Source organism: Carcharhinus amblyrhynchos, chromosome 15, assembly GCF_965287045.1.
Source record: "Carcharhinus amblyrhynchos chromosome 15, sCarAmb.v2.hapA, whole genome shotgun sequence".
Lineage (NCBI taxonomy): Eukaryota > Metazoa > Chordata > Chondrichthyes > Carcharhiniformes > Carcharhinidae > Carcharhinus > Carcharhinus amblyrhynchos.
Genome location: NC_137338.1, coordinates 9,278,181 through 9,305,813, shown reverse-complemented (window position 1 = coordinate 9,305,813; position 27,633 = coordinate 9,278,181). Strand labels below are relative to the sequence as shown.

Here is a 27,633-nt window from a genome sequence, read left to right as displayed (position 1 = left end):
ATTCAAGACCTTAGCCATATCCCCATCCCCTACCACTAGCTCCCCTTTCTCATCCGCTAAGGGACCAACGTTCACCCTAGCCAGCCTCTTCCTTTTTATATATTTATAAAAACTCTTGCTATCCTTTTTTATATTAAGCGCTAGCCCAGCTTCATAGCTTCTTCTACCCTCCTTTATCAACTTTTTTGTCAATCTTTGTTGACATTTAAACCTTTCCCAATCCTCTTCTCGCCCACTGCTCTTAGCTACTCTAAATTCCTCCGCTTTTAATTTAACACTTTCCTTCACCTCCTTCGTTATCCACGGCTTATTACCTCTCTTCCTACTGTCCTTTTTAACCATCGGAATAAATTTCTGCTGAGCACCAAGAAAGATCTCCTTAAAGATCCTCCACTGCTCCTCAGCAGACCTACCTTCCAACGCGCTCCCCCAGTCCACATTCGCCAATTCTTCTCTCATCCTACCATACTCCCCTCTATTCAAACAAAGGACGCGTGTCCGGGAACCCACTTTCTCCTCCTCCATCTGCAACAGAAACTCCACCATACAATGATCACTCTCTCCAAGAGGATCCTTCACCTCAAGGTCCCTAATTCTACCCGCCTCATTACATAGCACCAGATCCAAGATAGCTCGCTCCCTCATCGGCTCCAACACACACTGTTCCAGGAAACTATCCCGGCAGCATTCCAAGAACTCCTCCTCGAGCCCACCTCGTCCAACATGGGTCGACCAATCAATATGCAGATTGAAATCCCCCATAACTACTGCCGTCCCATTCCTGCACGCCGCACTTATTTGCGCGTTAACAGCCCGCCCCACCTCCAGATCATTATTCGGGGGCCTATAGACGACACCCACCAGCGTCTTCCTCCCTTTGCTGTTCCTAATCTCCACCCACAACGATTCCACTTTCTGCTCTTTGGCTCCGATATCATCCCTTGCTACCACCTTGATGCTGTCCTTAATCAGCAGAGCTACGCCACCCCCTCTTTCCTCCTGCCTATCCTTCCTAAACACTTGATAGCCCTGTACATTCATCTCCCAGTCCCTGTCACCTTGCAGCCACGTCTCTGTAATGGCCACCAGATCGTATCCATTTGTGTCGATCTGCGCCACCAGCTCACGTTCCAGTAAAACCTGTAACTGGAAAACTGTAGAAGTAAGGATTCTTTTTAGGTCCTTTGCATTACCCAAGCAAGAAAGTAAAGCACATCCTTTGCTCTTTATATGTTGCGCACACAGACTAAACAGTACAAAGATTACCTGACCCTTTACAACCTAACCCGCGAGACTGCATTCAACCAAATATGCTTTAACACCAAAAAAAAGGGCTCTGTGGGCCAAAGGGCATTGCATGCTCAAGGCTGAAAGGATAAAACAGAGAAGCGGCATCAGGATCTAGTGATTAGGCGATGCCAATATTAAAAGTGAATAAAAGCAGAAAATGCGGAATAAACTCTGAAGAGGAGTCATACAGACTTTAAACTTTAGCCCCTGGGTTTATTCAGCATTTTCTGTTTTTATTTCAGGTTTCCAGCAGTTAAGCATTTTGTTTTTATGGAAGACTGGAACTGGGAAAATGCTTCCAATATTTGGAACTCCCAGTGAAAGAAACAAGTTTAGATTCCTCATTGGAATCATTAAACTCCTTTTCTCGTTCCAAAACTGATTGCCCTACTGTGCGATTTGGATATCTTCCACTTTTTACCTACACTTTTTCCTTGCTTGCCTCGCTTTTTAATTGTCATGATTTGTGCTCAAATTTCTTTTTAAGTACAACGATGCACAGTTGCTACACCTCTGCCCAAGCTAGTGCTGCAGTACATGCATTTATAACGATGCATGCTTTGGACTGAAATGTCTGATTGTGAAATTGATTATTTAAGAAACACACTGACTGTTGTGAAGGCTGGTGCCCTGTAAGCAGCTGTGTGATGAGCAAGTAGTTAATCTGTTGATGCTTGAGGGAGCAATTACTGGCCAGGAAACTGAAGAACTCCCTGCTCTTCAAATAAGGTCAAGGATCTTTAACAGCCACTGGTTCAGGCAGATAGTGTCTCAATTCAATATGTTGCCCAAAGGATGGCACCTCCAATAACAAAGTACTCCTGCTGCTTTGTTGGAATATTGGCCTAGATAATGCACTTGTTTTATATTCACGTAGAATTCACCACATGAATCATGTTTTCAACAGTGAAGATGCAAGGAGGAGATTTTTACAAAGGATGTTGCGTTTATGCCTCAGGTGAACTTCAGAGGACCATTAACCACAACACACTGGTTATGTCAGAAAAATCAGGAGCCAAGATTTGTCCATCAGATGACTGTAATTTTTTTGAACTCAGCACTTTCCTCATTAAATATGCTTTCCTGCACACAAGATCATGAATATAAAATAATATAATTTGTTCAACAGTTTGGAATCTCAGATATGCAACTTTTACATCAGTTATCATTGTATTTTTAATAATAATTTTATATCACTGTATTACTAATATCAGGCTTGACTTGGGCAACAATATGGCAATATCAATGAGCTGCTGCTGTCCCAGGGTGATATCCAAATGCTCCTCCAAAACTTGAGGGGACAGTGTTGGTACAAGTTGACACCGTATCAGGCTATATCTTCAGCCCACTTCTGCGAATACTCCTTTTGGTGCCTGCGCTCAAGTCATCGAGAAAAGATCACCAGAAACATGAAAAAGTAAGAGGAAGTGAGAGAGTCGACCTGTTTAAGCTTGTTGCAAATGTCCTAAAGTCAACATCAAGCGAAAACTCAACAGAAGTCAGAATACCCAAGAAAATATGTATTACAGAACTACTTAACTACAGATAATTCTGTAAAATAAAGGGGCCAAAAGGTTGATCCTGTTTTGCAATTAGTGCAAACTGGAAGAGCTATTGAAGCCAGGACTGCCATCTAGACCCGAGGAGGCGGAATAACAAGAGCAAGTGATTTATTAGCACTTAGCAAAATCGGATTTTAGCTGTAGCATGGGCGTTTTGATGCAATACCACAACACTGGGAAGAAAATCAAGCTACACAAATTAAATGCAGAAATTTATAGGATTTGATACTCTCATAAATCACCTGCTCCAGTAATAAGATGTCTATAATCACATTCATGAAACATAAACAAATTTCACAAATGCCATTATAAAGACAAAGGTTATACAACAGAATTCTGTTTGAGAGACTTACATGTCAAGCTGGGACTTTGATCTGTCCAGTTCGGAAAAGCCTTCGAAAATGGCTCCAGTAATATTTCTGGAAACTAAAGTCATACAAATTTAAGCATCAGATCAACAACTTTCATTCATGCAGTGTTTTTAATGCAATAAAATAATTCCATCATCCAGGGAAGCTTCATAGAATCATAGCATCCCTACAGTGCAGAAGGCCATTCAGCCAATCAAGCCTGCACCAAGAGAATCCCACCGAGGCCCCATCCCACATATTTACCTTAGCTAGTCCCCCTGACACTTAGCGGCAATTTAGCATGGCCAATCAACCTAGCCTGCACATCTCTGGACAGTGGGAGGAAACTGGAGCACCTGGAGGAAACCCACGCAGGCAAAGGGAGAATGTGCAAACTCCACATGAACAGTGACCCAAGGTCGGGATTGAACCCAGGTCCCTGGCACTGTGAGCAGCAATGCTAATCAAACGTGATTAAATTATTTAATTTAAAAATCAACATCCAAATTTAAATAAATTGTAAACTTGTCATACAAGTTGTTATTTTCTTCACTTAAAACATTCTTGAAATCTAACCCACAAAATTTTTTTATGTCACTCGAACCATTTCTTGCTCATATGTTTGCTGCGTGTCTATGACAACTTTTGGTGCATGGCTGCTTCTTTGGTTAATTCATCACAGACGAACTAAATAGCACAGGACAAGCTGTAGAGCCAAAAGTCAGCTTAGTAACCAACTGCATTAGGACATAAACTGCAACTGCAAAGTTTAAAAGTAGATCAGCAAATGAAGACTGGAAACTATTACCTGAAGTACAGGACCGCGGCTACCTGAAAATACTGCATCATGAACAGAACTACACAATATCAAATTTCACAGCCAAGATCATATTCAGACGTGATGCCGGAGGGCTACTGGCAATGGCGCAATGAAAAGCAAATTTTAAAGATCTTTAAACCAGAAAAAGCTTTTCTCCCAGCAGCACTGTCACCCAGTAGACTGCAAGCTCCACCTCGCTTTAAAAGTTAAAAACCACTTCAAAAGAGGGAAATAGCTGCAAGTTGGACACTGGCTGCAAATTGCTTCCACATTGGGTTTAAAACTCCCTGGATAACCACAGATACCACTTCCTTCACAATCAACATGCAGAAATCTAGCCAGCACAGAGTCATTCCTATAATTTATTACTGGGGATGTAGTCTTGCCCAGTCCTTGTTGCTGTGAGGGAGTGGCGCAAGGCTGCTTCAGAGCGCAATTAAAATCATATTGGTGTGAGGCTGGGTGACAAAGTCAAGACTATATAAATACATAGGGGAAGCATTTATAGAACCACAGAAAAGTTGCAGCACAGAAGGAGGTCATTTAGCCCACCTTGTCCATGCCAGCCTGTGGATACCCAAGTGCCCTTTCTAAACCCATCTTCCTGCATCCGGCTATTAGCCCTGTAGATTACAGCACTTGAGGTACTGATCCAAATGAGTTTAGGGTCTCTGTTTTACCAACAACTCAGGCAGGAAATTCCAGATACCCACCATCCTGTGTAAAAAGAAGTTCTTCCTTGTGTCCACTCTACACCTACTGCCTCTTACCTTGAGTCTATGTCCCATGGTTCTAGAATTCTTCACTAGGGAAAAAAAAACACTATCCTGTTCCCTTTATCTTTTCTTCTTTTAATTTTGTACACCTCTATCAAATCACTCCTCAGCCTTCTTTGTTCCAAGGAAAATAACCCCAACCTATCCAATTCCTCCTAATAGCTATATTTTCCTAACTCTGGCAACATTCTTGTAAACCTTCTCTGTGCCTCCACGGCAATTACGCTCTTCCTGAAATATGGTGACCAGAACGGCATGCAATACTTCACCTGAGTTTTATACAATTCAAACATTATATCCTTATTTTTATAATCTATACCTCTGTTCAATGGAGAGAGCATTCCATATGCCTTCTTTACAACTTTGTCTGCTTGAATTGCTGCCTTTAGGGACCTGTGTACTTGTATGCCAAGATCCTGACTTCATCTACCCCACTTGTAAATTCCCATTTATTGTGTATTCCCTATAAGGGTTTGACATCCCTAAATGCATTACCTCACACTTCTCAATGTTAAAATCCATCTGCCACTTCACCAGCCACTCCAACAATCCATCATTATCATTTTGCAGATTATAGCTATTCTCCACACTATCTGCTTCTTGGCTAACTTTTGCGTCATTGCAAATTTTCCAATTGTGCTCCCAAATCATTAATACATGAACACAAACAGTAAGGGTCGCTACACCGAGCTTCGTGGAACATCAGTTGAAACAACTTTCCATTCGCAAGGGTATCCATCGAACCTGACCTTTTGTTTCCTGTTACTAAGCCAACTTTTTAATCAAGTTTACAATATTATCCTGTAAACCATGGGTTTTTACTTTTTTGACCAATCTGCCACACAGCACTTTGTCAAATGCTTTGTTAAAGTCCATCTTCACAACATCCACTGCACTACCTTCATCAAACCTTGTTACTTCCTCAAAAAAATTCGATCCCTTGACTCTGTGTACACTTCCCACTGCTTCGGAAAAGTAGCCAGCATAATTAAGGACCCATTCAACCTGGACATTCTTTCTTCTGCCTTCTTTCGTCAGGAAAAAGATACAAAAGTTTGAGGACATGTACCAACCAACTCAAGAACAGCTTCTTCCCTGCTGCCAACAGACTTTTGAGTGGACCTACCTTGCACGAAGTTGATCTTTCTCTACACCGTAGCTATGCCTGAAACACAACATTCTGTACCTCACCATTCCTTCTCCCCTATGTATTCTATAAATGATATGCTTTGCAAGAAACAATACTTTCCACTGTATCCCAATACATGTGACAATAATAAAATCAAAATCAAGTTTATGAGGCAAGACCTTCCTTTAATGAATCTACGTTGACCATCCCTGACAAGTCCATGTCTTTCTATGTGACAGTTAATACTATATGCTGCTCTGTGGCCATATTCCACCTCTCTTCCTGATCTTACACGCAACCCAGCAGCTGTTTCCAGTCTTTAGTTGCTGGCTTAAATGACAGGATATAGCCAATGTTTTGATTTCAATTTCCAGTATCCACACTGTTTTGCTTTGGTACTACACGGATAGTGACAACTCACAATAACATGCTGTGCTGCAAACATTCAAAACACATCCAGCAAAAACACAGACACAAATCCCTGTGCCACATCGAAATGCAGTGCTACAGTACATTAGCACAAGATGCAACATCCACATCTAAATAACAAATCATTGCAGAACTGCATTTTAATTACTGTGCACAAGAACCCATGTTAACAAATGGAGGTGTTAACCATCTTTATAATCGGGCAAGTTCAAATGATCAAACTAATCCTGGTACAGTCCTGTTTTGACAAACATTTTCTTGTCACAGTTAGTTCTAATTCAATGTAACAGGCTCCCACTACATGGAGACTGGAACATTATTAAAGCACTGACTCAGATTGTGTGACTGCTGCAATTGGTGCCTTTCAGTGACAAAGCCTCCAACTCAAGCGCACCACTCCCACACACAGGAAACATGTTGGGCAAGGTGGTCAAAATGTGCCTCACACATCACAGTGCTACCGCAAAGCATGCTTCTGGCTTCTGTTACAAAGCAGGGACTTTTCTGTCGCTGACTCGCTGTTGTGACTAACTAAAAAGAATGACATCATTTTAAATATAGGGCTTGCTGCTTTATTTAATTTCGCTCTCCAGTGAAGAGAAAAGCAAATGGCTGTACTGAGGCCTCTGCTGGAGCTGTTTTTGAACTGATCATTTTTTCATGCCTTGCTGAATCTTGCAGCATAAGAAAGCTACAAACGCAAAGCCGATTCTCCCCTCTTTAGAGCTTGAGGAAATGGGAAAAAAAGGGACTTTTCACTAAGGAAGGTAATCACTGTCACAAACAGAGGAAACAGTGTAAAATTCGAATAATGTCTAACACCGGAACATTCAAAGCACACCCAAATATCTGGCTGAAATGGGAAAATGGTAGTGTCTTTCAGGACCATGTTTGATTTCAAAGTGTTACACATCCAATGATGTACTTAGAACCATAGTCACATTGTAATGCAAGAAACACAAGTCAGTTTGGGCAGAACTCCCACAAACAACATGAAAACGAACAGATAATCAGCTTTAATAATATTAAGGATAACTAATAGCCAGGACTTTGGGAGAACTCTTTTTTTTCCAAAATAGTGCACCATTTTTTCACATCCACCCAAGGGACAATCTCTGTATTATGCCTCATCTGAAACAATGCATTCTTGAGATTGCTGCACTTCCTCAGTATGGAACGGGGGTGTCAATTTAGATTTGTGTGTTCCATGTCCATGGAGTTGGACTTGAACCCAAAACACACAGAGTCAGATAATAGTGCTACCCACTGAGTCACGGCTGACACTTACGGGGGGATGGGAATTGCTACAGATACCTCATGGCATCATAATCCCTTGGGAGAGGAGTTGGGAGTTCTTGCAGATCCTGTTCTCTCACCCTGGCCAGTTTAGAAAGATGAGGGGGGATGGGGATGGATTTGCGGAAGACTGACAAGAAATTGGTAGTACTCCAGGAGAGAAAGTCACGTCCAAGATACCCTGAATTCTTCCCTCCTCTCCCCTGCAATGTTCAGCCCTATGACTCCAGGTATTGAGGCCTTGATCAAAAAGGAGGCATATGGCATGGAGAGGCAGCTAGGATCAAGTAGATCCCTTGAAGGGTATAGCGGTTGTCAGAGTAGAGTTAGGAGAAGTCAGGAAGGCAAAAAGGTCATGAGATTGCTTTGGCAGATAAGGCAAAGGAGAATTCAAAGAGCTTCTACAAATACATAAAGGGCAAAAGAGCAACTAGGGAGAAAGTAGGGCCTCTAAGGAATCAACAGTCATCTATGTGTGGATCCTCAAGGGATGGGTGGGATTCTAAATGAATACTTCTCATCAGTATTTACTGTTGAGAAAAGCATGGATGCTAGGGAACTTGGGGAAATAAACAGCGATGTCTTGAGAAATGTAACTATTACAGCGGAGGTGGTGCTCGGAGTCTTAAAGTACATCAAGGTAGATAAACCCCCAGAACCTGACAAAATCCATCCCAGGCTGTTGTGGGAGGATAAGGAGGAAATTGTGTGTTCTGTGGAGAGATACTTGAATCATCGACAGGTGAGGTGTCTAAAGATTGGAGGGTAGCAAATGTTGTGCCTTTGTTTAAGAAGGGCTGCAGAGAAAAGTCTGGGAACTATAGACCGGTGAGACTAATGTCTAGCAGATAATTTAGAAGGAATTCTGAGAGACAGAATCTACAGGCATTTAGAGAGGCAAGGGCTGATTAGGGACTGTTAGCATGGCTTTCTGAGTGGAAAATCATATCTCACAAATTTGATTGAGTTTTTGAAGAGGTAACCAAGAAGGTAGAATTCAGCAGTGCAGTTGATGTTGTCAGCATGGGCTTTGACAAGGTACTGCATGGTAGGTTGTAGCATAAAGTTAAATTTCACAGGACCCAGGGTGAGGTAGCCAATTGAATACAAAATTGGCTCAACGACATAAGCCAGAGGGTGGTTGCGGTAGGTTGTTTTTCAAACTGGAAGCCTGTGACAGCAGTGTGCCTCAAGGATTGGTGCTGAGTCCACTGTTATTTGTCATTTATATTAATGATTTGGTTGAGAATTTATGGTGCAGTAAGCCAGTAAGTTTGAAGACGACACTAGGATTGCTGGGGTAGTAGACAGTGAAAAAGGTTATCTAGCATTGCAAAGTGATCTTGATCAATTGGGCTAGTGGGCCGATGAATGGCAGATGGAGTTTAATTTAGATAAATGTGAGGTGTTGTATTTTGATAGATCGAATTGGGGCAGGATCTACTGACTTAACAGTAGGGCTTTGGGGAGAGTTACACAACAAAAAAATCTAGGAGTACAGGTTCATAGCTCCTTGAAAGTAGAGTCACAGGTGGACATGGTGATGAAGAAGGCATGCTTGGTTTCACTGATCAGAACATTGAATATGAGCTGGGATGTCTTGTTAAAGTTATACAGACATTAGTAAGGCCATACTTGGAACATTGTGTACAGTTCTGGTCACCCTATTATAGAAAGAATATTAAACTAGAAAGAGTGCAGAAAAGATTTACTAGAATGCTACTGGGACTTGATAGTTTGAGTTATAAGGAGAGGCTGGATAGAGGTCTATAAAATAATGTGGGGCATAGATAAGGTAGATAGTCAACATCTTTTCCCAAAGTTAGCTGAGTCTAAAACTAGAGGGTATAGGTTTAAGGTGAGAGAGGAGAGATACAAAATAGTCCCAAGGGGCAACTTTTTCCACTCAAGAAGGTGGTGAATGTCTGGAACAGACTGCCAGAGGCAGTGGTAGGGGCGGATATAATTTTGTCTTTTAGAAAGTGTTTAGACAGTTACATGGGTGAGATGGGTATACAGGGATGTGGGCCAAATGCAAACAATTGGTACCAGCATAGCAGTAAAAACTGGGTGGTATGAACACGTTGGGCCAGAGGGCCTGTTTCCTTGCTGTAAACCTCCAAACCTAAATGTCATGTATTCTTAGTACTTCATGAAACATGGACAACTTAAGTTCAATGACTTCCAACTTTGCTTTTGCTGCGTATTCTGGGCATCTCATGGTGAAAAAAAAATCAGAAAAGCAACTGTACTCTCAAAGGCAAATCTCGTAAAGATATTGCTGCTCCTTGAGCAGAGGTAACTTTGCTGGCTTGCATATGTTCGCAGGATGGAAAATGGCCACATAACCAAAGATTTTCTGCATGGAGAGGTAGCCAGAAACATAAGACCAGTAAGGATGCCCAAAGCTCCACTTCCAGGATGCTTGCAAGTATGATGTAAAGGCCCTAAACAGTGACTTGCATACCTAGGAGCTAACAATAGAGAAAAATGTTGACTTCATGCGTGGGCCATTGGCTACAGTGGTATGGCAATAGTGCCAACACCAAGCAATCCATAATAACACCTGATAACCACTTCATATGCAGCATGAGGCAGAACCTGCATCTCTTGGATTGGTCTGTCCAGCCACCAGCAATAGTACACCACATGAAGCTACCCCATCTTCACTGGGTTTTCTACATGTCCATTATCTTCAATAGGTGGATGAGGCACAGAACAGTGCAGCAATACGGCTGCACAAGTTTCAAAGCCCACCTTCTCAGTGATACCATCCAAAGTCCAGTCAACATGACCTTCAAGTGAAGGTAACAAAAATCTGAAGAGCAAACTTTGACTGGGACTCTTCTCATCCAAAGGAGCTGATCTACTGCAATCTAAGCTGAGGGAGGCCAGAGTCCAAGCTTGTAACAGCTTGGAATCACACCAGGTACTGCAGGTACCCACCAAAGCCTCAGGGAAATTCATTCTGGGGTTTTAATAGACTGAACTATGGCACAAATCAACATGAACCAATGTGAATCAACTGTAATGCATTCTGATGCAGTAACAGGTGGTGTCATTTAGTCTGTTCAGTTAGTGAGATCATAACTGAGCTGTACCCCAACTCTATCAAGTTTAGCTCCACGTCACATAAAGTAGTACAGCACACAAGCCCATTCAACCCACTGAGTCTTTGTCAACTGTTCTGAAGCACAATCCAACTGTCCTACGCCCTGGCTCCTTCCTTGTATCCCTGCAAGCTTTCTACCACTGTTTTATCCAATTCCCTTTTGAAGGTAACACTGCATCCATTAAATTCTAAACCCTGATTATGCCTAAAAGTTTTTCACGCTGTCTCTAGCCAATCACCTTACTCCAGATCTCTGGTTATTGAACCTTCAGCCATTAGAATCAATTTCTCTTTACCTACTCTACCTAAATCTATGATGAGTTTGAAACACCTCTACCAAATTTTCTCTTAGCTTTCTCTGCTCCAATGAGAATAGCACCAGCTTCTCCAATCTAACCAACTCAATCCTTCATCCCTCACACCCATTTTGCCCAAACCAAGTTCACTTTCTTCTTTCTCAAAATGGGATACCCATAATTGGATGCAATACTCCAACACTGATAGCAGCATTTTATGTAGGTTTATTACTCTATGCCTCTATTCATTAAAGTCCAGTGTCCCACAAAAAGCATTTCTCCAGCAACCCGATTAACTCATTTCAAAAAGCACATAAACCACATTCAAATCATCCTATACCCTTCAATATGCCATGACTGCCAAGAATTTGTGCAAAAGTGATGTCTCAAATTTCTGTGGATCTTTGCCCCTTTACTACTAGGTAGGTCTGTCACCAGATGGCAATATCAAATTTAATGTTTCAACTGATTTTAAAACAATGTTTTTTTTGGTAACACATTAAACGAGCAAAGTAATTGGAGTACAGAAATAAAGAAGTCTTGCTATGATTGCACAGGGCTTTGGTGACTACACACCTGGAATACTGCGTACAGTTCTCATCTCCGTATTTAAGAAAGAATATACATGTATTGGAGGCAGTACAACAAAGGTTCAATCAATTATTCCCAGGGATGAGACAGTTGTCCTATGTTGGAAGACTGATTAAATTGGGTCCATATTCTCTGAAGTTTGACAAGAATAAGAGGCGATTTCATTGTAACATACAAAATTCTAAAATGACTTGACAGAGTAGACACTAAGGTTTACACATCTGGCTAGGGAACACAGGGCACAGTGACGATTATTTAAGACTTGGATGAGGAGAAGTTACTTCACTCAAAAGGTTGCTAATCTCTGGAATTCTCAAGAGGTTGTGGATGCTCCATCTTTTAATACATTTAAGGCTAGAATTGACAGATTTGTGTTCTCTTGGGAGACTGAAGAACATAAGGAGCAAATGGGAAAGTGAAGTTGAAGCCCAAAAATCAGCCTTAATCATACTGAGTGGTAGAGCAAGCTCACTGAATTCCTGCAGTGCAGATGGAGGCCATTCGGTCCATTGACATGCAACTACAACAATCCTACCCAGGCCCTATCTCCATAACCCCATGGATTTACTGTGACATTATGGGGCAATTTAGCATAGCCAATCAGCCTACCCTGCACAGCCTTGGACTGAGAGAGGAAACTCACACAGACATGGGGAGAACATGAAAACTCCACACAGACACAGATAGTCAGCCAAGGCTGGAATCAAACCTGGGTCCCTGGCACTGTGAGGCAGCAATGGACATCTGTTGTTTGTAGTATATAAAATTGATCTGTAGGAAAATGTGGGTATTCTGATTAGTAAGTTTGCAGATGACATGAAGATTGGTGGAGTTGCTGATAGTGCCAGGGATGGTCAGAGGATACAATAGGATATAGTTAGATGGAGACTTGAGCACAGAAGTGGCAGAGAGAGTTTAATCTGGACAAATGTAAGGTGATGCATTTTAGTAGATCAAATTTAGGTGTAAATTATACTGTAAATGGCAGAACACTTAGGAACATTAGCAGAGAGATTTGGGTGAACAGATCCATAGTTCTCTAAAAGTGGCAAGACAGATGGCCAAGGTGATTAAGAAGCCATACGGCATGCTTGCTTTCATCAGTCAGGGTACTGAGTATAACAGTTAGCAAATTATATTGCAGCTATATAAAACCTTGGTTAGGCTGCATTTAGAGCAGTGTGTGCAGTTCTGGTCACCACACTACCAGAAGGATGTGGAAGCTTTGGAGGGAGAGCAACAAAGGTTCACCAGAATGTTGCCTGGTCGCGAAGGCTTTTGCTATGAGAGGTTGAATAAACTAGGGCTGTTTTCTCTTCAAAGATGGAGATCTGAGAGAAGTCTACAAAATTATGAGATGCATAGATAGTGGTGGATAGTCACAGGCTTTTTGCCAGGGTGGAAGTGTCAATTACAAGGGGCACAGGTTCAAAAATGAGAAGGGGCAAGTTGAAGGGAGATGGCAGGGGCAAGTTTTTCGTGCAGAGAGTGGTGGATGCCTGGAACGCACAGCCAGAAGTGGTGGTGAAAGCAGGCACATTAACAACATTTAAGAGGCATCTGGATGCATGAATAAGGAGGGAATAGAGGGATACAGACCGACTCAGGACAGAAGGTTTTTGTTTGTTTAGTTAGGGCATCATGATTAGTAAGGGCTTGGAGGACTGAAGGGCCTGTTCCTGTGCTATACTGTTCTTTGTTCTTACCACTGTGCCACCATGCTGCCCACGGTCAAATGGGCCATAAGGTCCACTCCTGCTATTTATGCTCTTTCGTCATAATTTCTGCTCACCACATGCATATTCTGCTTTATAAATAAGACCATAAGAAATAGGAATAAGAGTTGGCTGTTTGGCCTGCTCCACCATTCAATAGGATTACAGCTGATCCAACATTCCTCACACCCATTTTCCTGTCCTTTCCCTGTAATGCTTGATTAACTAAATTCCCTAGGTTTAACTTAAATTTGCAAGACACAAGCATTTGGCTTTTTAAAAATTTACTGTTTCATTTGATGTGGATATCGCTGACTGGGCAAACATTTATTGCCCATCCATAATTGCCCTTGAACTGAGTGGCTTGTGAGGCCATTTCAGGGAACAGTTAAAACTCAACCACATTACTGTGGATCTGGAGCCAGGTGTAGGCCAGGCCATGCAAGGATGATAGACTGTTCTCCCTAAAGAATATCTGTGAACCAGATGAGTTATGACAATTGATAATAGTTTCATTAGTTGAATTTAAATTCCAGCAGCTGCTATATTGGGGTTTGAACCCCTGTCCCCAGAGAATTAGCCTTGGCTTCTGGATTACTAGTACAGTGACAGTACTACTTAGTCATAGTCTCTCTGTAAAGTGTGCATGAGTTTAATCTGCTGAAACTATAAAGCACTTACAACAACTGATTCACCACCTAGGTCAGGGCCACTCTGCCAACTGAATTGTAGCTTTTGGTCACGGAAGTATTAACAATGTCAGTAATGCTAACTGAAACCACTTTACCACAGAAAGAAGCGAGGCCAAAACATTGTGTGATTTCAAGATCTTGGGGCTAAAGGGATCAAGAGATTTTTTTGTGGGGGGGCGGGGGGAGAGAGAGGAAGGAATTCAGGATATTGAACATGATCAAAATTAATAACGGAGTAGGCTGGAAGGGCCGGATGGCTTATCCTGCTTCTATTTTCTATATTCCTATGAATTTTATTACTGAGCCAAGTTGCTGGTGGCCTGCAGGCTCCCATGGACTTAACTACCTAAGGCACCAGACTATCAAATCACCCTCAGAGGAGTGACCTAGTTTAGACCATCCATTGACAAACATGTCATCTCAGAGCCAGCTATATCATTCTTAATCCCTGAAGAACATGTGTAGATTTAATCTGCTGTGAGGTACACAGAAACTACTCTCAAGTGGCTTGATTCACACCATCATTCATCATAAGACAACTTATTGATCACTGCATGAACACACACCATACCTAAACTGCCAGCAGTTTCACAGCTGGAGGTGCTAAACGTCAGCAATATCTGCTTGTTGCTTTGCAACAAAGTCATGCAGGCACCAATCCCTGGTTATACAAACAGTTTGCTTATACCTCTCCGCTTGGCAATGCTTTCCCCATAACAATTTTTTGAGTCTCAGAATTTCCTCTATAGTGATGTGCAGCTGTTGACGTCCATTCTACTTTCATACAACAGAGATGCAGATACAAATGCCCTGTCTTGTTCTTAGGAAATTCCCTGGGATCAAGCTTGCCTCCTCCTGTTCAATAGGTTCTGAGATGACTGATAAGTCCAATGTATACGATATGCAGATACTGCCACTCGTGGGTCATGTAGTGCATGGAGAATTGGGTGGGTGAGTTGTTTGGAAGTTTGTGCACTCCTACATGCGAGTTCCTGATGAAATTTCTCGATGTGTTCAGTGCCTTCCTGAATGCGCCTTCTCTATTTTGGTCAGTCACAAACCAGGATCTCCCATTAGAAAGCGGGGAAGTTTGGCCTCTTCAGCAATGCTTTGACGACATCCCAAAAGTCTTTTCTCTCCCCTCGTGGAGTCTCCTGCCACGACTAAGATCTGTAAATCCTGTACCAGGCTGACCTAATCACTGATCACTTTTCAAGTTCTCATGAGGGTTTTGGTAGAAAAATATCACAATAAAGCTAAACCCTTCAGGATTGCAGCCAAATGCCAGTGTTTGACCAAACCCTTGCTACTTGCTCTTTATTTCTGCCACAGGTGTATCTGCCATTCAATCCTAGATTAAATCAGGTAAAGATGGCTTGGATATGTAGGTTCCAAGTTTATGCCTTCCTGGAAGGTGTAATACTTTCAGAGAAATGGTTCTACGGGTGCTGGGGCAACTTCTACATCTCACCAAAGTAACTATACTTATAAAGCCAGAGGTATACAACTCAGAAAAAGGCCGGTCATCCCATCACATCTACGCCAGTGAAAGACAAACCACCTAACTATTCTGATCCTGTGTGTGGCAAGTTGCTCCGTAGTCTATCGCAGTCAAGCCACATCATCGTTGCGCTCAATGTTCACACAGCAAACCTTCAAATAGATAGCAGGAGGAATCCTGGGCAATCTAGCCCTTGGTCTGGAAAGGAGCTAAAGCCAGCTGTGGCTTCGGCTGTTTGGGTTTTGTTACGTGGCTAAGCTACCAAGCTGTTTTCCACTTTTCTGCCAAAGCTGCCGATTAGGTGCCTGTGCTCCAAAGAGAGTACAGCAAGTATCTCCAGTTTAGGCATTTCACACATACACACACCCCCACCCCATCCCTCGCTTCGTGGTTCAGCCAAGCATCTAAAAAATAAAGTTATCTACACAGAGCTTCAGTCTCAGGACGACAAAACCACACAGCTGTGTATCACACGTTGCAATGAGTCCAGGAACCGGGGAGCCTGAAACAAATGAGTTTAAGGGCTCCTGTCCCCCTTGGAGACGGACCCTGAGCCTTGGCGATTCGGGGGGGTGGGGAAACAATCTCCCCATCGGAACAGACACTTAGCCCCAGGCCGGGGGGACAGCCTCCCCGCCCAGACAGACACCGAGCCCCGGGCCCTCTCCCTCTCCCCCTCACTCACTCACCTCTCCCTCTATCCCTCTCTATCCCGGGTTTTTCTCCCTCCACCGGGAATTTTTATTCCTGCTCGCTCTTGCGCCAGCCCGCTCGCGACAACCGGAAGCCCATCCTCCACTTCCGGTGTCAGGGGTCAGCTCCGGGGTCAAGCCCGATCCTTCCGTTAATTGATTATTATTTTTTTTAATTAACGAATTTATTTATTCACAGTCTGTTTCCGGGCGGTCTCAGTCCCCCCGGTAAACCCCGCGGGTTTTGGTGAATTTATTACGTTAACTGACGCTCTGACCTTTCCAGTCTCCGGGAGAACACTTCCGGTTGACGGTCTGTGTGGGTTAAACGCCGGGATTGATTGTGTTTTTGTTTGCAGCGGGACGGTTTCTCCGGGTGTGTTCCAGTCTCGGCGGGTTTATTCCAGTTTCTCCGCTCGATTCCGGTGTTTATCTTTGAGCCGCTCGCGGGTTTTTAAAATCCGGGCCCCGCTGGCTTTCCCATCATCCTTTGCTGCCGTCGCCGAGGACAAGGTGAGAGTCACAGAGAGAGAGAGACCAAACCCCCACCCCCAGAGCCCCGGGACCCCCCAACCCTAATCCCAACCCCGGTAAGGACAAGGTGAGAGTCACAGAGAGAGAGAGACCGAACCCCCACCCCCAGAGCCCCGGGACCCGGGAACCCCCAACCCTAATCCCAACCCCGGTAAGGACAAGGTGAGAGTCACAGAGAGAGAGAGACCAAACCCCCACCCCCAGAGCCCCGGGACCCCCCAACCCTAATCCCAACCCCGGTAAGGACAAGGTGAGAGTCACAGAGAGAGAGAGACCAAACCCCCAACCCCAGAGCCCCGGGACCCCCCAACCCTAATCCCAACCCCGGTAAGGACAAGGTGAGAGTCACAGAGAGAGAGAGAGAGAGACCAAACCCCCACCCCCAGAGCCCCGGGACCCCCCAACCCTAATCCCAACCCCGGTAAGGACAAGGTGAGAGTCACAGAGAGAGAGAGACCAAACCCCCCACCCTCAGAGCCCCGGGACCCCCCAACCCTAATCCCAACCCCGGTAAGGACAAGGTGAGAGTCAGAGAGAGAGAGAGAGAACCAACCCCAGCGACCCGGGAACCCCAACCCCGGTAAGGATAAAACCCAGCCTGCAGGTGTAGCAGGTGGTCAGGAAGGCGAATGGGATGCTGGCCTTCATAGCGAGGGGGATTGAATATAAAAGTAGGGAGGTCTTGCTGCAGCTGTATAGGGCATTGGTGAGGCCGCAGCTGGAGTACTGTGTGCCGTTTTGGTCACCGTATTTGCGCAAAGATATTTTAGCCTTGGAGGGAGTGCGGAGGTGGTTTACTAGGCTGATACCGGGGTTGAGCTATGAGGAGAGGCTGAATAAACTGGGCTTGTACTCGTTAGAGTTTAGAAGAATGAGGGGAGATCTCATTGAGACGTTTAAGATGATGAATGGGATGGATAGGGTAGAGGTGGAGAGACTCTTCCCGCTCAAAAAAGACAGTAGGACTAGGGGGCACAGCCTCAAGATAAAAGGGGGGGCGGTTTAGAACGGAGTTGAGGAGGAACTTCTTCACTCAAAGGGTGGTGAATCTCTGGAATTCTCTGCCCGTTGAAGTGGTGGAGGCTGCCTCGCTAAATATTTTAAGACGTGGGTTGATGGGTTTTTGATAAGAGAGGGGATTAAGGGTTATGGGGAGAGGGCGGGAAAGTGGAACTGAGCAGCGACAGATCAGCCATGATCTTATTGAATGGCGGGGCAGGCTCGAAGGGCTAGATGGCCTACTCCTGCTCCTATTTCTTATGTTCTTATAAGGTGAGAGAGAGAGAGAGACTGAACCCCAACTCTCCAACTGGGACCCCTAACCCTAATCCCGATCCCGGTAAGGACAAGGTGAGAGTCAAAGAGAGAGAGACCAAACCCCAATCCCCAACCCCAAGTCTCGGGACCCCTAACCCCAATCCCGGTAAGGACAAGGTGAGAGTCAGAGAGAGAGAGAACCAACCCCAACCCCAACCCCAACCCCCCAGAGCCCCGGGTCCGTACCCCCAACCCTAACCCCAATCCCGGTAAGGACAAGGTGAGAGTCAGAGAGAGAGACTGAACCCCAATCTCCCAGAGCCCCGGGACCCCCAACCCTAATCCCAATCTCGGTAAGGACAAGGTGAGAGTCAGAGAGAGAGAACCAACCCCAGCCCCCCAGAGAGCTGGGACCCCCAACCCTAATCCCAATCCTGGTAAGGACAAGGTGAGAGTCAGAGAGTACCAACCCCAACCTCCCAGAGACCCGGGACCCCCAACCCTAATCCCAATCCCGGTAAGGACAAGGTGAGTGTCAGAGATAGAGAGCCAACCCCAACCCACCAGAGACCCAGGACCCCCAACCCTAATCCCAATCCCGGTAAGGACAAGGTGAGAGTCAGAGAGAGAGAGACCCCCAACCCCTTCTGCACCCCTAACCCCACACCCTGACCCCAACCCCAATCCCAGTAAGGACGAGGTGAGAGTCAGAGAGAGAGAGATCCACACCCTCAACCCCACACCCAATGCCATACCCTGAACCCCACCCAGAGACCTCGGACCCTTACTCAATCCCAGTAAGGACAAGGTGAGTGTCACAGAGAGAGACCCACACCCAGAGACCTGGGACCATAAACCCAATCCTCCACCCAGAGACCCTAGGCCCCAACCCTAACCCCGGTAAGGACAAAGTGAGAGTCACAGAGAGATTGCCGCCCCACCCAGAGAGAGACAGACCCACATCCAGAGCCCAGGCACCAACCCAACGCCCCCCCCCCCCCACAACCGAGTGAGAGCGCCTCAGGAGAGGAGAGGTGGAGAGAGACAGATATAGAAATTAGAAGTAGGAGTACAGCCCTTTGACCCAGACTCCATCTGGGATTCCTTCCCCCCCCCCACCCCCCCCACCCCCCCCACCGATCCCTTAACCCTTGGGGTTGGGCAAGAGAATGAAACTGAGGTTAAGGGCAGCAGGGCAGGCACTACTTAAGGCCTTTTGGATGAGAGATTTGGAGCTAATACTCATTCTATTATTACACACACCCAGTGGATTTGGGCAGCTGGGGTGGTTAGGGGACATTGGAGTTTAGGAGGGGATTGGTTAGGGGACACTGTGGTTCAGGCAGCGCTTTGGGGAGACTGTAGTTTGAGCAGTGGTTAGGAGTCATTGGGGTTTGGGATGGTAGTTACGCGACAGTGGTTTATGGGGGCACAGAAGAAGGTGGTTGGCGGGGCACATGGGTGTTTGGGGGCAGGCTTTTGTGATTTACTAATGTGATATCATTAAAAGCAACTGTAGCATCTCCACTAATATTTGATTTATTATTGTCACATGTATTAGTATGCAGTGAAAATGTTTGTTCCTTGCATGCTATACAGACAAAGCATACTTACATAGGGAAGGAAAGGAAAGAGTGCAGAATGTCATGTTACAGTCATAGCTAGGGTGTAGAGAAAGATCAACTTAATGTGAGGTAGGTCCAATCACAAGTCTGACAGCAGCAGGGAAGACGTTGTTCATGAGTCGGTTGGTGCGTGTTCTCAGACTTCTGTATCTTTTTCCTGATGGAAGAAGGTGGAAGAGAGAATGTCCAGGATGTGTGAGATCCTTAATTATGCTGGCTGCTTTTCCTAGGCAGTGGGAAATGTAGACAGTGTCAGTGGATGGGAGGCTGCTTTGAGTGATGGACTGGCTTTGTTCATGACTCTTTGTAGTTGCTTGTGGCCTTGAACAATGCAAGAGCCATACCAAGCTGTGATACAACTGGAAAGAATGCTTTCTATAGTGCATCTATAAAAATTAGTGAATATTCAGGTTTTGCTCTTGATGATTTTGCACAAACTGTGACAGGGAGGTGCAAGCACATGGATTATGCTTAGAACCTTCTTTCTTGGTATGGCTGTGTATTTGGACATCCATTAATCAATAGAACTATGCTTGGGTGAGGGTGTGAGTGAGCAATCTTTGCATTCTAAATAAAAGTAGGAAGTTACTGTCAAGTTGGAGTAAAAATACACAGACTAGAGGGCCAAAAAAATAAATGGGTTATGTAAAACATCTTTATCCAGTAGGTGGTGAATATGTAGAACATTCTGTGCATGGGGTTGATACTTGGAGATATCGGTATTCAAACTCGAAAAGGAGAATGAGGACTACAAGATGGCAGTTTTTTTTTTCACTTTTCCCTGGGGGTGTGAGCATTGCTGGCAAAGCCAGTACTTGCTGCCTATCTCTAATTATGAAAATTGTAGTGAACCACTGTCTTGAACTGCTATAGGCTGTGGTGTTCCCACACACTGCTGTGCTTGTCCTTTTCATTGGCAGAGGTTGTGCATTTGGGAGCTGCCATTGAAGGATCCTTGTTGTGATGCTGTGCTGCACCTTGTATATGGTACACACTGCTGCCACATTGTGCCACAGCTTTTTGTGGTCATACTTTAGCAGTTCCCCTCATAAGAACATAAGAAAAGATAGCTTGGAAAGGATAGCAGGACTAGAGGGCACAGCCTCAAGGTAAGGGGGGGCAGTTTAGATCAGAGTTGAGGAGGAACTTCTTCACTCAAAGGGTGGTGAATCTCTGGAATTCTCTGCCCGTTGAAGTGGTGGAAGCTACCTCGCTAAATATATTTAAGTCACGGGTAGATAGGCTTTTGATAGACAAGGGAATTAAGGATTATGGGGAGAAAGCGGGAAAGTAGAACTGATCCACTTCAGATCAGCATGATCTTATTGAATGGTGGGGCAGGCTCGAAGGGCTATTTGGCCTACTCCTGCTCCTATTTCTTATGTTAGCTGAAAGGTCGAAGTGGATCATTCCCTTGGAACTTCTGGCTGAAGATTATAAATTCTTCAGCCCTGTCATTTATATTGATGTGTTGCGCTTACCTGTCATTGAGGGTGGGGATATTTATGGAGCCTCCTCCAGTTGTTTAATTGCCCTCCACTATTCATGATAGAATGTGGCAAGAAGCGTGTAGATTATATCCTTTACGTATTACTCAGTCGCATGCCGTTTGACATTACCAGTAGTCCTGTGTGTGAGGTTGACTCACCTTTTTTCAGATATGCCTGGTGCTTCTCGCCTGCCCTCCTACACTTTTCATTGATCCAAGGTTAATCTCTGCCTTAATGGTAAAATGAGGGATATGCCAGAATAGAAGGTTACAGATTGTGGTTTAATACAATTCTGTTGCTGTTGATGGCCCATAGCATCTCATGGATGCCCAGTTTTGGGCTGTTAGATCTGTTCTGAATCTATCCTATTAGCATAGTGGTAGTGCCAAACAACACAATGGAGAGTAGCCTCCCTTTGAAGACAGGATTTCATCTTCTAAAGGGTCACTCTTGCCAGTACTATCATGGACAGATGTATCTGTGACAGTAGATTGGTGGGGAAGTGATCAGGTAGGTTTTCCCTTTTTTATGGTTTCCTCTTGCCTTCCTATAAAATTCAGCCAGCTCAGTATAATGTGCTACCAGGTTGAATATCAATGTGCGTGTGTGCCCGGACCCAGGTACATTCTATGCCCTTGCCACCCTCAGTGCTTCCTCCTAGTGTTGTTCAACACGGAAGAGTACTAATTCATCAGCTGAGAGAGGATGCTAGGTGGTAATTAGCAGAAGGCTTCCTGTTCCACGACAGGGTAGATGCTGTGAAGATGTTTCTCCTGGCTGTGGAATCTAGAACATGGAGCCACAATCACAGCCGTTTAGGACAAGAGATAAGAAATTTCTTCATTTCAAGGCTTGTGAATCTTTGGAGTTCTGTACCCCAGAGAGTTGTGGATGCTCAGTCAGTGAGCATATCCCAGACTGAAGACAACAAGACTTTTTTGGGTACGAAGGGAATTAAGGAACATGGAGAGAATGCATTTGAGATTGAAGATCTCCCATCATCTTATTGAATGGCAGAGCAGGCTCACGAGGCCAAATTTCTTGTGGAGAATTATACAGAGCAGGGAAGTTGCAGGTTTGAGCTAGCTGATTTTGCTTGGTGTTACAATTGGTTTCCCCTCAATGTGGTAGAAAGGGAAGGAGGTTTGCACATTTTGTTGATGGGTGAGTCTGTCTTTGAGGTTTTATACCCTGTGTTTTCTTTTGCTTTTCAGTGTTAGCTTTGCCCTGTTTGACCAGGCCACCATGATCCTGCAACACTTGTTCCGGTTTTCCACCATCCTGCGATCTTCCTTTTCTGTTGAGCTCCGGCGAAACATCGGGTTCACGGCGGTGGTGTTTAATCAGACCAAGAGCCTTGACCCCGTCCAGAAACTCTTTGTAGATAAAATCCGTGACTACAACAGTAAGAGCCAGTAAGTACCCAGAGTATGGTGCGTTTCATGACATGAAGTACTTTTGAAGAGTAATTCACTGTTGGTATTAGAGAAAATAGAACAGCTAATTTGTGCATAGCACATAGCTGTGTGCTCATGACCAGATAATCTCTTTCTATGTTGTTGCCTGGGGGATGAATACCGGCTAGACTGGAACTCCCCTTTGAAATGGTACAATGGGATCATTTACATCCACCTGGAAGGACCACCTCTGTTAGGGTCTCACTGCTCGACTGGACATAAAGATCCTGTCAAACTGTCTGGAATGTGAATTCACCAGCTTGGACTCAGAGGGGAGAGGGCTACCAGCTGAGCCACAGCTGACACTGCAAGTGCTATTTAAATGCAGGTACTTTATGGGTGCTATGTAGTTTGTCTCAAGATATTGGATAACAGCTTGGAATGAGAATGTTGCTTGTGTTTTCTCCCCCCACTAAGGAGGCCACTTGCATTGCTCCTTCTGGTGCCTTAGACCCAGTTAACTATTTCGACACAGCAGCGATGAATTCAGTCCCTAAGGATGATGCAGTGCATTTAAAGCTTCCCTGTTTGAAAGTCTCCTTGTGGTAATTCAATCAGTGTTGCTGTAGAGTCCAGAGGATCTGCCTGCTTGTTCTTTTGAAACTATAGGCTGAACTTCTCATTTCTCCTCAGCCAGAGGGTAGGGAAGAGAAAAACAACAAAGCATCAGGGAGTTTTTCTTCTTCAGTTGAAACCACAGACCATTAAGACAGCACCAAGCTGAGAAGCAAGTGAAGAAATGAGAAATTTAGGAGTGGTCAGGTAACCTAAAATCTGGTTCTCTAAGAGGAAGAAGACTGCTTTAGATCAGATTCTAGAAGAATGTGGTTTACACTTAATTCAATTCCTGTATTTGATCAGTAAGATCCCATTTTTCACTGTACAATTTGAGAGAGGTAAAGCAATTCCCTGCTGAGAAGTTTTGGGAAATAATTAATTCCAATAGGAAACAGCAGAGTGAGGCACAAGGAGGCATGTGATTAAAATATAAATAATAGATATAAATTGACTTGTATGATAATCAAATTGGGTAAATTGGAGGTCGAGGATAATGTTGAATGCATGACGATAAAGAACCAAAGAAGTGCTGTTTCAGTCTCACGTTTGGTAATGATATTGGCTGGCCGGATTGCTTTGGCTCTGAATTGATTACAGCCATGGGTAAATGAGGGAGTGAAGTTTTTGACATAAATCTTGGCGTTTTCTTTTCTTCCCTATAATAGGAAAGCAGGTGGTCCTGTTGATGTTGGTCCAGAGTACAAGAAGAATATGGATGAGGAGATTGCCAAACTGCAACGGCTCTATGGGGGAGGAGACCTAACCAAATTCCCCGACTTTAAATTTGAGGGTAAGATGTTCTGAAGGATGCAAACTCTTAAGCAAACGAGTCCTTTAAAGATGTGCCTCTGGACTCCCTGGTGGGTTTGAGCCCTTTCGACAATGCTGACTGCCACTGGAGGCTCCCATGTAATGCAAATATTCAGCAGTACTGTATAATGTGAAATTACAATGAGGCTTTGTAAAATATTTAATTCACTAGTTTCACAGTGATATACAGGTTGTGTGCTTTTGGGGTGTTTTGAGGCAGATTCTAATTGGCTTCTGCAGTGTTGAACCGTAAGGAAATGACTTGTCACTTGGCTTAGCTTTTAAATGCAGATAAGAGTAGAAAAACTTCTTTCCACTGCTTTGAGCAACACAGAGTATCAGGGACTGGAAGATCAGGTTCTGTTGAGGGAGTGACTTTTCAACAATCATGACGTGTATTAAAGATAAGAACTTCCATTTCAAATAAAATTTCTTTTTTTTGTTATTCAGAACCAAAATTTGATGAAATCAGCAAGTGATTACGATCTTCAGAAAGCATGGGACTGTCTGTTCTTCATTCATATTTGCTGGGACTGTAGAATTGTAATTTAATAAATTCCATTGAATTAAAGCACCTCTTTTTGATGTGTTGATTGCATACCTGTGGACTGGATGTGTCTGTTCTATATGTGTATCCTACACAAGTGCCTAGATGAGTTAGTTGGTTTGCCCATCTGTCCCTACCCACCCTGCAATCCTACCTCAGACTCTTGTTCAAATGCTAATCTTTGTAGATGTTGTGAAAGCTGTTTGGGTCAGTGTGAGCGTACACTCCTCTTCCGTCCTACAGATTCACTCACTGACGGCAACAGTGGCTGTGAAAGTTGCACCTGTGTGCAAAACTTTAAGAGTTGGGTGATTTATTTTTAAATGGGAAGATGGATCCAATCCATCAACTGGATTAGGATGTACCATAGAGAACATAGAACATTACAGCGCAGAACAGGCCCTTCGGCCCACGATGAGGGATCTGTTTCCCCTTCACAGATTCTCCGCTGCAGAGGTGTATCTGCTCGTGAGGCAATGAATTTAAGGTCCAAATCCATGCTCCTCATTTGTACGAAACTTGTGAATAATATGACACCTTGGTATCTATTAATAAGGCAAAAAGTTTGGAGGTTCAACTCCTATGAAAAGTAAATGAGATAAACATAAATTTATGTAGCATGATTGCTTGCATTTGTCCGTGAGGTGAAGTGTCAATTTCCAGCAGTAATGTGCTTTTTAAAAAAAGCACTTGAATAGAATTTTGCCATCCACTTTATAAAGAACTTGTGCAACTTCTTAAAGTGCATCAAGGTAGATAAATCCCTGGGACCTGATGAAGCATATCCCAGGACATTGTGGGAGGCTAGGGAGGAAATTGCAGGATATTTGAATCATTAATAGTCACAGGTGAGGTGCCTGAAGATTGGAGGGTGGCAAATGTTGTGTCTTGTTTTAAAAAGGGCTGCAGGGAAAAGCCTGGGAATTACAAGATGGTGAGCCTCACATCTGTAGTGGGTAAGTTGTTAGGTATTTTGAGAGACAGGATCTACAGGCATTAAGAGATGCAAGGACTGATGAGGGACAGTCAGCATAGCTTTGAATGGAAAATCATCTCTCACAAATTTGATTGAGTGTTTTGAAGGGGTAACCAAGAAGGTAGATCAGGGCAGTGCAGTTGATGTCTACATGGACTTTAACAAGGCCTTCGACAAGGTACCACATGGTAGGTTGTTGCATGAGGTTAAATCTCACAGGATCCAGGTTGAGGTAGCTAAATAGATACAAAATTGGCTTGATGACAGAAGCCAGAGGGTGGTTGTAGAGGGTTGTTTTTCAAACTGGAGACTTGTGACCAGCAGTGTACCTCAGGAATTGGTGCTGGATCCACTGTTCTATATCGTTTATATTAATGATTTGGATGAGAATATAGGAGGCATGGTTAGTAAGTTTGCAGATGACACCAAGATTGTTGACATAGTGGACAGTGAAGGTTATCTCGAATTGCAAAAGGATCTTAATCAGTTGGGCTAGTGTGCAAGGTGGTGCATTTTGGTAGATTGAACCAGAGCAGGACTTACTCAGTTAATTGTAGGACACTGGGGAGACTTACAGAAAAAAAGGGATTGAGGGATACAGGTTCATAATTCCTTAAGTGGAGTCACAGGTAGACAGGGTGGTGAGGAAGGCATTCAGTATGCTTCGTTCATTGGTCAGAACATTGAATACAGGAGTTGGGATGTCTTGTTAAGTTGTACAAGACATTGGTAAGGCCACACTTGAAATACTGTGTACAGTTCTCATCACCTAATATAGATAGAAAGGATATTATTAAACAAGAAAGAGTGCAGATGAGATTTACCAGGATGTTACTGGGACTTTATGGTTTGAGTTATAAGGAGAGGCTAGATAGACTAGGACTTTTTTCTCTGGAGCATAGAAGGCTGAGGGATGATTTTATAGAGGTCTACAAAATAATGAGGGGCATAGATCAACTAGATCGTCAAAGATAGGGGAGTTCAGAACTAGAGGGCATAGGTTTAAGGTGAAGGGGGAGAGATATAAAAGGGTCCAGAGGGGATTTTTGTCACAGAGGGTGGTGAGTGTCTGGAGCAAGCTGCTAGAGGTAGAAGAGGCAGGTACAATTTTATCTTTTAATAAGCACGTAGACAGTTACATGGATATGGAGAGATATGGGTCAAATGTAGGCAATTGGGACTAGCTTAGGGATTTAAGAAAGGGCAGCATAGACAAGTTGGGCTGAAGAGCCTGTTTCCATGCTGTAAACCTCTTTGACTCTGATTAGATGAAAATGTGTTAGCAAACTGTTGATAGTACATGAAAGCATTCAAAGTTTCAGTAATGCTGCTTTAATGTTCATTTCATTCATTTGCTGAAACTGAGTGAAATGTTGAGTAGGAAAAAATGAAATGTTAGGGCTAACAGCTGTATTGCTTAATATTAAAATACGAATTATGCTTTCATCTGACATTTACAGTTTATGTACACCCAAAATTAAAGGAGGAAGTTGTACAAGAACTTTGTGAATACCTGTGATATGTGTATACCAAAGAAATAATTTACTTTTTGCTGACCTTTTATATTAATTCATGGGTCATGGATCAGCATTTATTGCCCATCCTTGGTTACTGCTGAATTGACTGGCTAGGTCATTTCAGAGGGTATTTAAGTATCCCTTGTAGGCCAGGTCAGGTAAGGATGACAGATTTCCTTCCCTAAAAGGCATTAGGGAACCAGATGGTTATGACAATCAACAATGGTCTTTTAATTCCAGATCTCCTCCACAATTAACCCCAACAATGGTGCTTCACAAGGCTGTGTCCTCAGTCCCTTACAATACTCCTTATACACTTATGATTGTGGCCAAATTCTGCTTTAATTCCATTTTCAAGCTTGCTGAGGACACCACTAGCGGGTTGGATCTCAAACCATGACGAGACAGAGTACAAGAAAGAGAGAATCTTGTGAATTGGTGCAACGACAATAATCTCTCAATATCAGTAGAACGAAGGAGATAGTCATTGACTTCAGGAAGCGTAGCGGAGGATATGCCCCTCTCTACATTAATGAAGCAGAAATGGTTGCAAGTTTCAAGTTTCTGGGTGTCCAGCTCACCAACAACCGGTCTGGTTCCATCGTGCATGC

At 43.9% G+C, this 27,633-nt stretch overlaps 2 protein-coding genes across 4 annotated transcripts in view; one reads left to right on the top strand and one right to left on the bottom strand.

Annotated features, from left to right (window-relative positions):
• Positions 1–16,363, bottom strand: part of gabpa (GA binding protein transcription factor subunit alpha) — a 45,036-nt gene extending 28,673 nt beyond the window's left edge. Inside the window, exons 1-2 of one of the 2 annotated variants that reach the window (XM_080203393.1) lie at positions 16,249–16,363; positions 3,206–3,278 (exon numbers count right to left, since the gene is read on the bottom strand). The gene's annotated coding sequence lies outside the window, so the exon portion shown is untranslated. Of the gene's footprint in view, positions 1–3,205; positions 3,279–4,010; positions 4,035–16,248 lie in introns of those variants that run through there. The other variant, XM_080203394.1, reaches the window with a different exon arrangement.
• Positions 16,364–16,575: 212 nt separating this feature from the next.
• Positions 16,576–24,556, top strand: atp5pf (ATP synthase peripheral stalk subunit F6). Of its 2 annotated transcripts, none has more exons than XM_080203391.1 (4): positions 16,576–16,764; positions 22,372–22,572; positions 23,838–23,962; positions 24,433–24,556. In XM_080203391.1, exons 2-4 carry the CDS (start codon positions 22,403–22,405, stop codon positions 24,459–24,461), a joined length of 324 nt encoding a protein of 107 aa, XP_080059517.1. In that variant the 5' UTR covers positions 16,576–16,764; positions 22,372–22,402; the 3' UTR covers positions 24,462–24,556. The 2 variants fall into 2 exon arrangements, with proteins under 2 accessions (XP_080059517.1, XP_080059518.1); XM_080203392.1 differs by lacking the exon at positions 16,576–16,764 and adding an exon at positions 17,279–17,306.
• The last annotated feature ends 3,077 nt before the right edge of the window (positions 24,557–27,633 follow it).